At 44.5% G+C, this 17267-nt stretch overlaps 1 protein-coding gene across 6 annotated transcripts in view; it reads left to right on the forward strand.

Annotated features, from left to right (window-relative positions):
• C4H11orf58 (chromosome 4 C11orf58 homolog) overlaps positions 1–17267 on the forward strand; it is a 67841-nt gene that overhangs the window by 13682 nt on the left and 36892 nt on the right. For 5 of the 6 annotated variants that reach the window (XM_030201056.1, XM_030201057.1, XM_030201061.1 and 2 more), the window contains exons 2-3: positions 2471–2554; positions 11529–11589. In XM_030201056.1, coding sequence (XP_030056916.1) covers positions 2471–2554; positions 11529–11589 — 145 coding nt within the window. Of the gene's footprint in view, positions 1–1841; positions 1984–2470; positions 2555–11528; positions 11590–17267 lie in introns of those variants that run through there. The other variant, XM_030201060.1, reaches the window with a different exon arrangement.

The following is a 17267-nucleotide window of genomic DNA, read 5'->3' on the forward strand; positions in this document are numbered from 1 at the left end:
GGGCCTCATGTATGTGTTCCCTCCTTGGCCCTTGATAGGGCGAGTGCTCCTGCGAATTCGACTACATCAAGGAGTGCTGATTCTCATTGCCCCGGATTGGCCCAGGCGGCCGTGGTACGCGGACCTCTGGCGGATGCTGGTGGAGGCCCCTCTTCCTTTGCCTCTGGTACTGAACCTGTTGATGCAGGGCCCAGTGACCATGGAGGACCCCTGCCGCTTTGGTCTTACGGCATGGCTCTTGAGAGGGCGCAATTGAGAGACAAAGGCTATTCTAACAAGTTAATTTCCACTCTCTTGCAGGCCTGCAAGCGGTCCACTTCCATTGCTTATGCTTGGATCTGGCGCCAGTTTGGGGTGTGGTGTGTTTCAAAGGCGATCACACCCACGAGGGCTGCAGTCTCGCCGATACTGGAGTTTCTGTAGGATGGTTTACAAAGAGGCTTGGCCTACAATTCCCTGCAAGTGCAAGTGGCAGCATTGGCATGCTTTCGAGGGAAGGTCTCTGGCCTTTCCCTGGCCGCTCATCCGGACGTTGCCCAATTTCTCAGAGAGGCGCTTCGTGTCCGCCCGCCAGTGCGGCTGCCGTGTCCAGCTTGGAACCTGGGGCTGGTGTTGAAGGCTCTCCGGTGTTCACCCTTCGAGCTGCCTGGCGAGCTTCAGAGAAGGATGTGACTCTAAAGACAGTGTTTTTGGTGGCCATAACCTCGGCGAGACGTGTGTCTGAGCTCCAGGCTCTGTCCTGTCGAGACCCTTTTCTGCAATTCTCAGAGTCCAGAGTTACGGTGCGTACCGTGCCTTCCTGCCTAAGGTGGTTTCAGCATTTCACCTAAACCAGCCCATTTATCTGCCCTCCTTTACTAGGGAGGAGTTTCTGGAATCTTTTGGGCAGTTACATCTTCTGGATGTTCGCAGGGCTCTCTTGCAGTATCTGCAAATGTCAAATGACTTCAGGACCTCTGATCACCTTTTTGTCCTGTTGTCAGGTCCTCGACGCGGGTGTCTGGCGTCTAAGGCCACTATAGCCTGTTGGCTCAAGGAAGTCATTTTTTCTATGTATCTGCTTTCAGGCCGGTCTCCGCCTGAAGCGTTTAAGGCGCATTCCACGAGAGTGATTTCCTCCTTGTGGGCTGAAACGGGTGCACTCTCTCTTCAAGAGATCTGTAGTGCGGCTACTTGGGCTTCTCAGTTCTCTTTTGTCCAGCATTATAGGCTGGGTGTTGCAGCGAAGCAGGATGCGATTTTTGGAGCACAAGTGCTTGCTCGCGGTGTGGCCTGTTCCCACCCTAAGTAGGGATTGCTTTTGTACATCTCATCAGTTAATGGATTCATCTGCTGCTGATGACAAGGAAGGGAAAATTATTTTCTTACCTTGGTAATTTTCTTTCCTTTAGTCACAGCAGCTGAATCCATGATTCCTCCCTGTCTGTTTATTTGTTCATTTGTTTCCTGCAGACATGTTCCCTCATTGGGAGAAGTTGGAAAACAGTCTACAGGATTTCTGTTCTGTTACAGGAGGTTGAGATCGTCCCTCCTTTGTGTGATTATTGCTCCTGTTCTGGGGCATTCGTTCGCTGTGAGGAAAGTTCATGTTATTCTACTTTTAGGATACACTCTGCTTTGGAAGTTTCAAATACTGAAGGCAGATGGAGCTAGCCATCCATAGAGCACTATGGTTTTTCAGTGTTCTCTATCTCCACCTGCTGGTAGGCGGACATAACACATCAATTAATGGATTCATCTGCTGTGACTAAAGGAAAGAAAATTACCAAGGCAAGAACCTAATTTTCCCTTTGTTTCAAATTCATACATGTTTCTTTGAGGTATATTTGTTAACTGTCACATTGAACATCATTGATACCCCCTCTACTTAAATGTATGCTTTTTGTTCAGTGACATTCACTTCCTGTGCTCAAGGACAGCAAACAGTTCAGGTATTCTAGCTATGTTTAATGAAGATGCAAGCGAAATTTGGAAATAATAAAGGTAGTTTGATTTGTATGCATGCTTAGGTATATCCATTACGGATAGGTTGAAAACACAATGGGAGGCCCTCTGTTTGAGAATAACCAGTTTACTGATTGCACCCTGCAAATTTATGGGGCAACATATTTGAATAATTAGCAATAAGTGTGTGTGTGTGTGTGTGTATAAAAGAGAGAAATGTAAGTGAAAAGGTAATTAGAAATCTAAATTGATTTTGTACCATTTTTATCCTACAGCACACTTTTAAATATGGTGTACAAGGAGTTCAGCTCTTCTAAACTGTAATTGCACGTTTATATTAAAATATACAGTGAATTAAAAAATAAAAGGGGGGTGGGAGAGAATGACTCATGCAGGAGTTCTCAGCAAAGTTGTGTAATCAGACAGCAGGGAAGGAGTGTACAGGTAAATTACAAGATTTTCTTTTTGTTCCAAGCAAACTGATCCTGTTTAAATTGATTGACAAGTGATATATCTTGTTTTGTAGCAAGGATCTGGCAACTGGGAACAGGCAGATTTAGGTAATGAAGAGCGAAAGCAAAAGTTTTTGAGACTCATGGGAGCAGGCAAGGTGAGTTTTCCTTTTGGTTTTTGGTAGTACATTAGTTAAAGTTAAACATTTGAAAGCAGCAGGGGCTGGGAAAAGTTGTGGTGTATCCTATTATAATTTTGCCCATAAGTCACCATTTGGGCACTTGAAATAGTATGCACTAGATGGTAAATATATCCCAAGTAGAACTTTGCACTCATTGCATGACTATAGATTAATGATGCTGCATCAGACAGAAAAATTCTAATCATTGTCGCGTAAAAGGGCATTCTTTGGTTGGCACCGTAGTTTTGGAATAAGATAACTAAAGTTTTTCGAGGAGAGGCAATGTTAAATTCAAGGTCTTGCTAAAAATTTTGTTTAAGCAGGTTTTTTTTTTTAATGAGTAACTATGGTGGTGGTGTACAGTAGAGGTTCTGTGAATTGAAAAATATAGTTTTTATTCTGTTCTGTATATATGGCTTGGGGGTTGCCTTTTGTCTGGGTTAGGCTTTCCTGTTTAATTGTGGTGGTCTATAAATCATAATTGCTTTTAGATGTTAATGTTTTATGGTGTAAACCACCTTGTACTATATAGTTTAAGTGGTATATTTAATGAGTGGATAGCAAGGGACCTAGGACCTCATGACTGTTTTCTTGGCTTCCCCTATAACTTCATTTTTGTGTAAACTAGATTTACTTTAGTAACAAGATGTTTCACATAGCATGGAGGGGCGTAATCGAACGGGGACGACCATCTCTAAGGGCGCCCCGGCGAAGGGGCGGGGAAACCGCTATTATCGAAATAAGATGGGCATCCATCTTTCATTTCGATAATACGGTCGGGGACGCCCAAATCTCAACATTTAGGTCGACCTTAGAGATGGTCGTCCCCGTTTTTCGGCGATAATGGAAACCGTGGACACCCATCTCAAAAACGACCAAGTCCAAGGCATTTGGTCGTGGGAGGAGCCAGCATTCGTAGTGCACTGGTCCCCCTCACATGCCAAAACACCAACCGGGCACCTTAGGGGGCACTGCAGTGGACTTCACAAATTGCTCCCAGGTGCATAGCTCCCTTACCTTCGGTGCTGAGCCCACCAACCCCCCCCCCCCCCCCCCAAAAAATAAAAACCCCACTCCCCACAACTGTACACCACTACCATAGCCCTAAGGGGTGAAGGGGGGCACCTACATGTGGGTACAGTGGGTTTCGGGTGGGGTTTGAAGGGCTCACATTTACCAGCACAAGTGTAACAGGTGGGGGGGGGGGGGATGGGACTGGGTCCGCCTGCCTGAATTGCACTGCACCCACTAAAGCAGCTCCAGGGACCTGCATACTGCTGTCATGGAGCTGGGTATGACGTTTGAGACTGGCAAAAATAAATTGTAACTTTTTTTTTTTTTTTAGCGTGGGGGGTTGGTGACCACTGAGGGAGTAAGTGGAGGTCATCCCCAACTCCCTCCGGTGGTCATCTGGTCAGTTTGGGCACCTTTTTGAGGCTTGGTCGTGAAAAAAAAAATAGACCAAGTGAAGTCTACCAAATGCTCGTCAGGCACACCCTTCTTTTTTGCATTATTGGCCGAGGAAGCCCATCTCTTAAGCACGCCCCAGTCCCGCCTTCGCTATGCCTCCGACACGCCCCCATGAACTTTGGTCGTCCACGCAATGGATTGCAGTTGAGGACGCCCAAAATCGGCTTTCGATTATGCCGTTTGGGCGACCCTGAGAGAAGGACGCCCATCTCCCGATTTGTGTCGGAAGATGGGCGCCCTTCCTTTCGAAAATGCCCCTTCTAGTGTTGTCCCGTCCCGTTCCCCCCCACACCCCCCCCCCCCCCAAAAAAAAATGCCCCATCAGAAGCTTCATCTTAGAGAATGACACGGGGACGGGGAACTGCAGTAACCGTGGGGATGGGGACGGGGACCCGTGTCATTTTCTACTTTGAAGCCTGTTAATGAACTGGACTGTTGTTTATGTTTAAGTGATGCCTACAAAGATTTTGATTTTTTTGGAAAAACAAGCAAACATACTGGCCACAACTAGCAAAATTTGCATGGGAGATCCTGTACATCCTGCTACTGGCACATCTTCTAAGAAGACAACTTCTATTCCAGGAAGGACTGTGGAAGACAGGAGAGCTAGATTGAATCATAAGATTGTTGATGATTTCTTATTTATCCACAGATTAAAAAAACCATAACAGTGCTATAGGGCATATTTTTCCCCTCTAGGGCTAATAGAACGGGTTGTATTTTATACCTCTGGACATTTTAACTGTGAATTAGGATTCCTTGGTGTAGTAGAAATCACCTGTTGTTGGGGTTCGAAGGGTAGAGGGTGATGGTGGGGTTATTATAGCTGCTATTGTTATTATTCTCTATTTGTAATTTATACACAACAGTTGCACAGCATATTGTTCCTTTTTACATTTTAATAAGATTTAAATATAAAATCATAAGTGTTCAAGGCTTCTGCAGTGAGGACAGAGCCGACGGGGACAGAACCTGCGGGGACGGGGTGGGGATGAAGACAGGGCCTGCGGAGACGGAGACAGAACCTGCAGGGATGGGGTGGAGACGGAGACAGAACCCATGGGGACGGAGACAGACTTTGTCCCCGTGTCATTCTCTACGTCATCTAACCTTTTGACAAGTCTTGAAATGTTGATATGGAAATAAAAAGGTATCAGGGGCTTGATTATCCACGGTGATATGACTTCTTTTAGAAAGGAAGTTAAAAATGGGACTGATGGTTCTTGTCCTTTCTTATGTTTAGAAACTACCATTCTTGTTTATAGTAAAAATAAGTTTTGTCCTGAGTTAAAAGTAGTGCTGGATTTAAAATGTCAAAATTCTCTTCTCTGCGTTGAGCTTTGTTGTTAAACTGCCTAAATCTGTGTATATAGTTGGAGCTGCACTGTAACATGTCCCAATACAATAATACTTTAAATGTACTAATTGCTTTGCAGCTCATTGCAGAGTACAGCAAAAGATAATTAGTCATCATTAGAAATTATTACAAAATCAATAAAAATTTAACAAAGTATTTTATCTACAATAAAACAAACTTAATTGTAAAAAGAATCTGTTTCAGAAATAGAACAATTTTCACTTCATGACAATCATATATTCAAATGTGGCTAGAAAGCACGCATGTTTGATATATTTACTAGGATTTATTTACCGCCTTTTTGAAGGAATTCATTCAAGGTGGCGTACAGCAAGAAGGGTAGTTAGTGGGGTTCCTCAGGGGTCTGTGCTAGGACCGCTGCTTTTTAATATATTTATAAATGATTTAGAGATGGGAGTAACTAGCGAGGTAATTAAATTTGCTGATGACACAAAGTTATTCAAAGTCGTTAACTCACGACAGGATTGTGAAAAATTACAGAAGGACCTTACGAGACTGGGAGACTGGGCGGCCAAATGGCAGATGACGTTTAATGTGAGCAAGTGCAAGGTGATGCATGTGGGAAAAAAGAACCCAAATTATAGCTACGTCATGCAAGGTTCCACGTTAGAGTTATGGACCAAGAAAGGGATCTGGGTGTCGTCGTCGATAATACACTAAAACCTTCTGCTCAGTGTGCTGCTGCGGCTCGGAAAGCGAATAGAATGTTGGGTATTATTAGGAAAGGTATGGAAAACAGGTGTGAGGATGTTATAATGCCGTTATATCGCTCCGTGGTGCGACTGCACCTTGAGTATTGTGCTCAATTCTGGTCGCCACATCTCAAGAAAGATATAGTGGAATTGGAAAAGGTGCAGCGAAGGGCGACTAAAATGATAGCGGGGATGGGACGACTTCCCTATGAAGAAAGACTAAGGAGGCTAGGGCTTTTCAGCTTGGAGAAGAGACAGCTGAGGGGAGACATGATAGAGGTATATAAAATAATGAGTGGAGTGGAACAGGTGGATGTGAAGCGTCTGTTCACACTTTCCAAAAATACTAGGACTAGGGGGCATGCGATGAAACTACAGTATAGTAAATTTAAAACAAATCAGAGAACATTTTTCTTCACCCAACGCTTAATTAAACTCTGGAATTCGTTGCTGGAGAACGTGGTGAAGGCGGTTAGCTTGGTAGGGTTTAAAAAGGGGTTAGACGGTTTCCTAAAGGACAAGTCCATAAACCGCTTCTAAACGGACTTGGGAAAAATCCACAATTCCAGGAATAACATGTATAGAATGTTTGTACGTTTGGGAAGCTTGCCAGGTGCTGTTGGCCTGGATTGGCCTCTGTCGTGGACAGGATGCTGGGCTCGATGGACCCTTGGTCTTTTCCCAGTGTGGCATTACTTATGTACTTATGTAAGTCAAACATAAACAATAGACAATTACAGCAGTAAAAATATTCAAACAATACAAAGTATGGCATAGTATGCTACAGTACACAAAACATTTTTATAGATAGCATAGGGTGTAAGCAAGATAGAAAATATAGATAGAATAACAGGAGTAAGAAAATAAGGAGATTAATTTAAAGAAAGTTGCAAGTGAGGTCAGAAAGGTGCTTAATCATTATCTTAGCTAGGATAAGAGTGGGTAAACATGTCCTGCTATAGTATATGCAGCTGGTGTCATTTACTTCTTCCATTTAAATGGTTGAAGATCCAAGCGTTCACCTGCTTCCTGAAGTATAGATAGTCGTCTACTGTGCTCTCTTTTTTTTTTTTTTTTTTACTTCTTATAGATATGTGAAAGTTTTAGGACCTTAGCTGACATTTGTTTCTAATCTTAATGCAGTAGCATAGACTTGAAACAGTAAATACCATGAATAAATGTGCCTTGGGTATGAACAAAACTCCACAAATTTCAGATTCCAATGTTTGTAACCACAGGGGCCCTTTAAATACTTAGGGCCCTATTTACTAAAATGTAGTAAAGTTTTGCATTTACCATACAATTATGGTAATTAGTATACGTTAACGACAGATGTTCTACTTTAACTGTTGTGGCATCCCAGTACCTTTCTGTTCAGTTAGCACAGAGGAAATATTGCTGCATGTTAAATGCATTGCAGATATAGAGATACTAGTAAAAGAGGCCCGTTTCCAGCAGAAAGGAAACAGGCAATAGCAAGGTTCCAGGGCCCCCTCCCTCCGTCTTCTGATGTTCATGCCCCCCCTACCTGCCTCCCTCCCTCTCCACCGAGTTCCAGACACCCCTCCCCCTCCTCTGAGTTCCAGGACCCGCTCCTCCCCTTCCCTCCTCCTCCTCCCCCCATCTCTCCTCCTCCTCCCCCATCTCAAGACTCCGTCCCCACTCCAGTCCAACAGCCCTACTCCCGTGCGTTTTCCGCCGCCCCCCCCCCCCTCTCCTTCGATTTCCGCCACCCAGCGCCTCCCTCCCTCTGTCTCTTTGGTCTCCGAGTGCAAGGAGGACATGTGCGGGTGCCCCAACCCTTCGTAAGTGGCAGCTGTTGTTTAAAACATTTTACCTCCCATGTCTCCCCATCTCTCTAGGTCCTCCCCAATGATCCTGCCCAAACCCTTGTAGTTTGCATCAAAAAGGTTTGAAAGATCTTTGGTCAAATTAACCCCCAGGTATTTAATTTGCGTGTGAACCCACCGAAAGGGGGAGGATCTCTTTAAAGATTCCACCACTTCCTCTGGTATTGTCATGTTAAGCGCCTCAGATTTTGCCATGTTCACCTTAAAGCCAGACACCGCAGAGTATTCATTTATCAGTCGCTCTAGGTGTGGGAATGTAGACTGGGGATGAGTCACCAGGAGGAGAACATTGTCTGCAAAGAGTGCCAGTTTATGAATTCTGTCCGCTATCCGCACTCCTGTTATGTTTGGGTCCAGTTGCACCTGGTCTGCAAAAGGCTCCATCACCAGAGCAAACAGCAAGGGCGACAGAGGGCAACCCTGTCTAGTCCCCCTGTACAATGTGAATAAGTCTGAGTTACCACCATTGACTCGGACGCAGGCCCTTGGGGACTCGTAGAAAGCCTGAATCCATCGCCTGAACTGCCCTCCAAACCCCACAGTCTCCAAGATCCTGTGCATGAAAGGCCAGTGAACCCGGTCAAAAGCTTTTTTCGCATCAAGGCTCCTGCTGTGCCGGCAGCAGAGAAGTCCAACACGCACGGACGCCGCTTCAGACTGCCTTTGCTTTCGCTTCTGTTTCAGCTGTTCCTCTGGTCCCGCCCTCATTTCCTGTTTACGGAAGCGCGGGACCAGAGGAACAGCTGAAACAGAAGCGAAAACAAAGGCAGTCTGAAGCGGTGTCCGTGCATGCTGGACTTCACTGTTGCCGGCAGAGCAGGAGGTAAAATGTTTTAAACAACAGCTGCCACTTACGAAGGGCTGGGGCACCCGCACACGTCCTCCTTGAACTCAGAGGCCACAGAGGGAGGGAGGCGCTGTGCGGCGGAAAAAGGAGGAGAGGGGGGCGTGGAACTCGGACTGGAGTGGGGCGACTGGAGTGGACCCTTGGAACACGGACGGGAGTGGAGGGAGGTAGGGGGTCATGGAACTCGGGGGGGGGGGGGGGGGCACGTTTGTTTACTCACCTCCGGTGGCCGCTGCTGGGTTCCCTTCCCTCTCACTTCCCATTGGTCCGCCCTGTGATGTGATCCCCAGGGCGGACCAATGGGAACTGTGTTACGAACCCAGGCAGCCAGACGGAGGTGCAAATTATTATATAGGATAGTTAGTTACACCTACTAAGATAACATAAGAACATAGAGTAAATGGGTTATCGGGGGAGGGATTATGGGTGGGGAGGAGGGGTTGGGGAGGGGGAAGGGAATGGGTTAGGGGGGAATTTAGGGAGATAAGGGGGAAAAGGATGTTTAACAATTTTTGGTTGTTTGAATGTAAACTATAAGATGAAAAAGTTTGGAGGGCCCTGTGCTGGTGTAGATGTGCTATTTTCAATTTCAATAAAATTTATAAATTAAAAAAAAAAAAAGAACATAGCCATACTGAATCAGACCGGTATCCTGTTTCCAGCAGTGGCCAAAACTCAAATTCCAGGGTAAGCAGTCGCTTCCCCATGTCTGTCTCAATAGCAGACTATCCAGCTTATTTTTGAAGGAGATCGACGGCCATCGTCTGACACAAATCGGGAGATGGCCGGCCATCTCCTGAAGCCAGCCAAATCGGTATAATCGAAAGCCAATTTTGGCCGGCTTCAGCTGCGTTCCATCGCGGGGCCGGCGAAACTTCAAGGGGGCGTGTCGGCACGGTAGCGAAGGCAGGATGGGGGCAGGACGTGGGTGTGCGTTGAGATGGCCGGCTTCGCCCAATAATGGAAAAAAGAAAGCCGGCCTTGACAAGCATTTCGCCGGCTTCACTTGGTCCCTTTTTTTTTCAGTCCCAAAAAAGTGCCCGAACTGACCAGATGACGACCGGACGGAATCGGGGATCACCTCCCTTGACTCCCCAAGTGGTCACCAACCCCCTCCCACCCTCAAAAAACAACTTTAACAACTTTTTTGCCAGCCTCAAATGTCATACTCAGGTCCATCAAAGCAGTGTACAGGTCCCTGGAGCAGTTTTAGTGGGTGCAGTGGACTTCAGGCAGGCGGACCCAGGCCCATCCCCCCCCTACCTGTTACACTTGTGATGGAAAATGGGAGCCCTTCAAAACCCACCCAAAACCCACTGTACCCACATGTAGGTGCCCCCCTTCTCCCCTTAGGGCTATGGTAGTGGTGTATAGTTGTGGAGAGTGGGGTTTTTTTGGTGGGGGGGGGGGGGGGGGGCTCAGCACCCAAGGTAAGCGAGCTATGCACCTGGGAGCTATTTTAATTTTTTTTTTTAACTTTTTAGAAGTGCCCCCTAAGGTGCCCAGTTGGTGTCCTGGCATGTGAGGGGGACCAGTGCAGTACGAATCCTGGCCCCTCCCACGGCCAAATGCCTTGGATTTGGCCGGGTTTGAGATGGCCGGCTTCGGTTTCCATTATGGGCAAAAACCGAGGCCGGCCATCTCAAACCCGGCCATCTCTGACATTTGGGCAGCCCTAACCGTATTATCGAAAAAAAGATGGCCGGCCATCTTTTTTGAAAATACGGTCGGCTCCGCCCACTTGTGGAGCCAGCCATGGAGATGGTCGGTGCTGTTCGAAAATGCCCCTCCACGGAATTTTTCCTCCAGGAACTTGTCCAAACCTTTTTTTAAACCTCTGATATTCTAGCCACTGTTACTACATCCTCTTAAAGTATTTCCATGTAGTTTCCTTGAATGTCCCTTAGTCTTTGTACTTTTGGAACGAGTAATAAATCAATTTACTACTTCTCGTTCTACACCACTCATGATTTTGTAGACCTCTATCATATCTCCCCTCATCCGTCTGTTTTCCAAGCTGAAGAGCCCTAATCTCTTTAGCCTTTCCTTATATGAGAGGAGTTCCTCCTTCTTTATCATTTTGATGCTCTTCTTTGAACCTTTTCTTATTCTACTATATCTTTTTTGAGATATGGTGACCAGAACTCGATTTTTCACGCTTTCAAAAAGTACATAGACTAGGGGACACTCAGTGAAGTTAAATGGAAATACTTTAAGAAACAGGAGAAAATATTTTTTTCACTCAAAGAATAGTTAAACTCTGGAACTTGCAGCCGGAGGGTGTTGTAACGGTGGTTAGCATATCTGGGTTTAAAAAAGGTTTGGACAAGTTCTGGAGGAAAAGTCCATAGTCTGTTATTGAGATGGACATGGTGGAAGCCACTGTTCGCCCCGGGATTGGTAGCATGGAATGTTGCTGCTAATTGGGTTTATGCCAGGTCCTTGTTACCTGGATTGGCCACTGCTGGAAGCAGGATACTGGGGTAGATGGAGTATTGGTCTGATCCAGTATGGCTATTATGTTATGTTCTTAAAACTACTTTGTCTCCCATTTATGATAGGGGAAGAAGGTGGTGTAGAAAAAAACGTGGACAGCTCAACTTCATAAATAATCGTATAACTTTCTTGATAAAGTTTTTTTTTGCTAACTTTAGATGTAAATAAAAGTGGCCTCAGTTTAACTTCTTTGTATTTGGTTGTTGTATGTATACAGAAGGAACATACCGGCCGTCTTGTCATAGGAGACCATAAATCTACTTCTCACTTTAGAACAGGTAGGTCTGACTCCCCCCCCCCCCCCCCCCCCCCCCCCCCCCCCCCCGCCACACACACAATTATTTGTTAAATCATCACTAATTTTAACCTTGTGGTTCCAGAACAATACAGGAGGAGACTCTCTTCTGTTTCTATGATTATAGAAACAAAGTTCTTTGCAGTTCAGGATCACTAGGTCCATCTAGTCTTTACAGTTAACTTAATGTTAAAAGCAGAGATGGAAATGTATTTCACCTTTTCACTGCTGCCTTTGGCTCCTAGCCGCTACTCATTTGCCCTCCTCCTCCCCTATTCCTCTTTACCCTGTAATTCCCTTGCCCGTAATGTCTTGTCTGTCTGTTTTACCTAGATTGTAAGCTCTCTGAGCAGGGACTGTATCTCTATGTCAAATGTTCAGCGCTGCGTGCGTCTGGTAGCGCTATATAAATGCCATTAGTAGTAGTAGTTAGCAGTATACATCTGTGAAGTGGGATTTCTCAAAATGCAATAGGTTAGTAATGATGGAAAGGGATGGTGCATAACATTAGCAACTGCCTCCACTTCTGAACTGCACATGTGCAATCTTGCTTCTCCATGGAGTAAAACTAGAACCAGTTGGTTTTGCAATGTGTAAGAAATATAAACTTTTCTTCAAATGCAATGTACTCACTTGCTGAATTTAGTTAATTTTGAGAATGAGAGAATGGATTATAAAATTCTGTTATAGATACCACAAAGGAATTTAAGGTGACTGGAAAATTAAGAGAAACAATTTAGATTCCCCTTTGAGTGCGCTCTGGACTCCCCTTTGTTTTATTATAATGGCAGAAGGAGTATTGCTTTACAAGACAGTAAAATCCAGTTTGTCTGCAGCAATGCGAACAGTTAATGTCGGCTCTTAAGCCTAACAGGATGGAGGATAAGTAGAATTTGCTAGCAATTCTTCTGAGGGAAATTTGGGTACACCCAGCAGTTATGGATTCTCATTTACCAAGGTGCACCGAAAAATGGCCTGCGCTGTTGTAGACGAATGTATTGGATGCGTGCAGGTCCATTTTTCACCACGACTGCAAAAAAAGGCCTTTTTTGGGGGGGGGGGGGGGCTGAAAATGGATGTGCGGCAAAATAAAAATTGGCGTGTGTCCATTTTGGGCCTGAGACCTTACCGCCACCCATTGACTTAGCGGTAAAGTCTCACGCGTTAACTGGGCAGTAATTATCAGTTACCTCATTACTGCTCAGTGAATTTCCGGTGCGCATAAAAAATGAAATTACCGCCTGAGCCACATGGTAGCCAGGTGATAGTTCTGAATTGGCGCTCATAGTCACCTTCGTGGCTTAGTACAAGGGCCCCTAAATGGGGAGAAAACCTTAAATGTTGTTACTTAAGAACTTTATGGCTTCAACAAGAAAAGCTAGAGACTGACACAGAATTTAAGTATCTAACTTTGGAGTCAAGCTCCAAAGTTAGTACCTTGGAACATTTACTAGGGCTGCATTCCTAAATATAAGTTTCTTGGTTTATTAAGATATTTTAAAAAATGAGTGCTTATTGGGGTGGATTTGGAGTGTGGAGGGAAAAACAAAAAAGTTTTCTCTAATTTTCAGCACTAGTAAAGTGAGTTGCAGACCTAAATTTAAATGAATTTTTAGCTGAAAATTGGTGCCAAGCTTAGGGCCCTGTTTACTAAGGTGCGCTAGTGTTTTTAGTGTGTGCTAAACAGCGCGTGCTGTGTAGATGGCCATAGGAATATTATGAGTTTCTACACAGCATGCACTAAAAACGTTAACGCGCCTCTGGCGTGGCTTAGAAAACAAGGCCCTTAGGATTCTGAATTTAGGAGCTCAGCTTTATTTGTAGAACTTTATACATACTCTGAGCCAGCCCAATTTTACGTAGATTTTCGAGGAAGGAATTGAGATGTCCAGGTCAGAATGTTCACAGTTCCCAAAGTATTTTACAAAAATGCTTGCTGAACATGGTCCTTTAGTAGGTATGGTATGTTATGTTACTTCATGCTTATATTCTGCGGCTACCATAAGTTCAGCATAGATTGAAAAATTAAGATTAACTGGATGAGCAAAATACAGGAGCTACATAGTTATAACAATTCTCTTCCAATAAAAAACTAAATAATAGTTTAAATAGCACATATTTACAAAGCATAAGGAGCGTCAAAGCAAATGCAAGGCGCAGATAAAGAAGACCAAGAGGGATTACGAAAAAAAGATAGCATTAGAGGCATAAAAACATAGTACAAATTTTTTTCGGTATATTAAAAGCAGGAAGCCGGCAAAAAGAATCGGTTGGGCCGCTGGATGACCGAGGGGTAAAAGGGGCGATCAAGGAAGACAAAGACGTAGCGGAGAGATTGAATGAATTCTTTGCTTCGGTCTTCACTGAGGAAGATTTGGGTGGGATACCGGTGTCAGAAATGATATTTCAAGCGGACGAGTCGGAGAAACTTACTGACTTCACGGTAAACCTGGAGGACGTAATGGGGCAGTTCAGCAAACTGAAGAGTAGCAAATCTGGACCGGATGGTATTCATCCTAGAGTACTGATAGAACTGAAAAATGAGCTTGCGGAGCTACTGCTAGTGATATGCAATTTATCCTTAAAATCGAGCGTGGTACCGGAAGATTGGAGGGTGGCCAATGTAACGCCCATTTTTAAAAAAAGGTTCCAGGGGAGATCCGGGAAATTATAGACCGGTGAGCCTGACGTCAGTGCCGGGGAAAATGGTAGAGGCTATTATTAAAAACAAAATTACAGAGCACATCCCAGGACATGGCTTACTGAGACCGAGTCAGCACGGCTTTTGTGTGGGGAAATCTTGCCTGACCAATTTACTTCAATTCTTTGAAGGAGTAAACAAACATGTGGACAAAGGGGAGCCGGTTGATATTGTATATCTGGATTTTCAAAAGGCATTTGACAAGGTACCTCATGAAAGGCTACAGAGGAAATTGGAGGGTCATTGGATAGGAGGAAAAGGCCTATTGTGGATTAAAAACTGTTTGAAAGATAGGAAACAGAGAGTGGGGTTAAATGGGCAGTATTCACAATGGAGAAGGGTAGTTAGTGGGGTTCCTCAGGGGTCTGTGCTAGGACCACTGCTTTTTAATATATTTATAAATGATTTAGAGATGGAAGCGAGGTAATTAAATTTGCTGATGACACAAAGTTATTCAAAGTCGTTAACTCGCGACAGGATTGTGAAAAATTACAGAAGGACCTTACGAGACTGGGAGACTGGGCGGGTAGATGGCAGATGACGTTTAATGTGAGCAAGTGCAAGGTGATGCATGTGGGGAAAAAAGAACCCGAATTATAGCTACGTCATGCAAGGTTCCACGTTAGGAGGTACAGACCAAGAAAGGGATCTGGGTTTTGTCGTCGATAATACACTGAAACCTTCTGCTCAGTGTGCTGCTGCGGCACGGAAAGCGAATAGAATGTTGGGTATTATTAGGAAAGGTATGGAAAACAGGTGTGAGGATGTTATAATGCTGTTATATCGCTCCATGGTGCAACCGCACCTTGAGTATTGTGTTCAATTCTGGTCACAGCATCTCAAAGCTATAGTGGAATTGGAAAAGGTGCAGCGAAGGGCAACTAAAATGATAGCGGGGATGGGACGACTTTCCTATGAAAGACTAAGGAGGCTAGGGCTTTTCAGCTTGGAGAAGAGACAGCTGAGGGGAGACATGATAGAGTTATATAAAATAATGAGTGGAGTGGAACAGGTGGATGTGAAGCGTCTGTTCACGCTTTCCAAAAATACTAGGACTAGGGGGCATGCAATGAAATTACAGTGTAGTAAATTTAAAACAAATTGGAGAAAGTTTTTCTTCACCCAACGCGTAATTAAACTCTGGAATTCGTTGCTGGAGAACGTGGTGAAGGCAGTTAGCCTGGCAGAGTTTAAAAAGGGGTTAGAAGGTTTCCTAAAGGACAAGTCCATAAACCACTACTAAATGGACTTGGGGAAAAATCCACAATTCCAGGAATAACATGTATAGAATGTTCGTACGTTTGGGAAGCTTGCCAGGTGCCCTTGGCCTGGATTGGCCACTGTCGTGGACAGTATGCTGGGCTTGATGGACCCTTGGTCTTTTCCCAGTGTGGCATTACTTATGTACTTATCTTAAGAGCTTTTCGAAACTGTTAACTTTTAATATTCTTATAATGGCAACAAATTCCAAGACAGAGATGCTTGGTATGAAAATGAAGAATTGTTTGTTTATTTGTTACATTTGTATCCCACATTTTCCCACCTATTTGCAGGCTCAATGTGGTTTACATAGTACCGTAAAGGCGTTCGCCAAGTCCGGTAGAGAAACAAATACATGGTGGTGATGTGGTCAATTAAGGTTCAGGCGCAATGGGGATCGAAGAGAGGAGAGGTTATATAGAGGCATATTTTCAAAGCACTTTGGGAGGCTAAGTTCCATAGGTTTCTATGGAACTTTGGAAGGCTAAGTGCTTTGAAAATATGCCTCATAGTGTCCATTATGAGGTTTGCTGTGTTGCAGAGTGTAGGTATTTATGTTGGGTCAGTAGGGTACGCCCTTCTGAACAGGTTGGATTTTAGTGATTTCCTGAAGTTTTAGATGGTCTTAAGTTGTTTTCACAGCTTTTGGCAGTGAGTTCCATAGTTGTGTGCTTATATAGGAGAAGCTGGATGCGTAGGTTGCTTTGTATTTGAGTCCTTTGCAGTTTGGATAGTGGAGGTTTTAGGTATGTTCGTGATGATCTGGATGCATTTCTGGTTGGTAGTTCTATGAGGTCTGTCATGTAGCCTGGGACTTCGCCGTAGATAATTTTGTGGACCAGGGTGCAGATTTTGAAGGTAATATGTTCTTTGATTGGGAGCCAATGCAGTTTTTCTCGGAGGGGTTTGGCACTTTTGAATCGTGTTTTACCAAATATCAGCCTGGCTGCTGTGTTTTGAGCGGTTTGGAGTTTCTTTGTGAGTTGTTTCTTTACATCCCGCATAGATTCCATTGCAGTAGTCTGCATGGCTTAGTACCATTGATTGTATTAGGTTATGGAATATTTCCCTTGGGAAGAAAGGTTTTATGCGTTTAAGTTTCCACATTGAGTGGATCATTTTCTTTGTTGTGGAGTTCACTTGGCTCTCAAGTGTAAGGTTGCGGTTGATTGTAACGCCGAGTATTTTCAGGCTATCTGAGATAGGGATGGTGTGGTCTGGGGTGTTTATGGTTGTGGGTTTGTACGTGTTGAGATGAGAGGATGAGGCAGTGTGTTTTGTCAGTGTTCAGTTTCAGTTGAAATGAGTTTGCCCATGAGTCCATAGTGTTCAGACCGAGCTTGATTTCATTGGTGATTTCTGTCAGATCATGTCTGAAGGGAATGTATATTGTGACATCGTCTGCGTAGCTACCTTGATTGGATAAGGACTTAGCCAGCGGGATCATCATTATGTTGAAAAGTATTGGTGATAGTGGTGATCCTTGAGGTACTCCGCAGTCTGCTTTCCAAGGTGGTGATATGTTTGAAATTTGATTTCAATTGATATGTTCTTGTGGTTAGAAAACCCTTGATCCAGCTGAGTATATTTCCACCAATCCCGATGTAGTCTAGGAGTCTTAGTAGTACATAAGTATTGCCATACGGGGAAAGACCAAAGGTCCATCGAGCCCAGCATCCTGTTTCCAACAGTGGCCAATC

This window comes from Microcaecilia unicolor, chromosome 4 (genome assembly GCF_901765095.1).
Source record: "Microcaecilia unicolor chromosome 4, aMicUni1.1, whole genome shotgun sequence".
Lineage (NCBI taxonomy): Eukaryota > Metazoa > Chordata > Amphibia > Gymnophiona > Siphonopidae > Microcaecilia > Microcaecilia unicolor.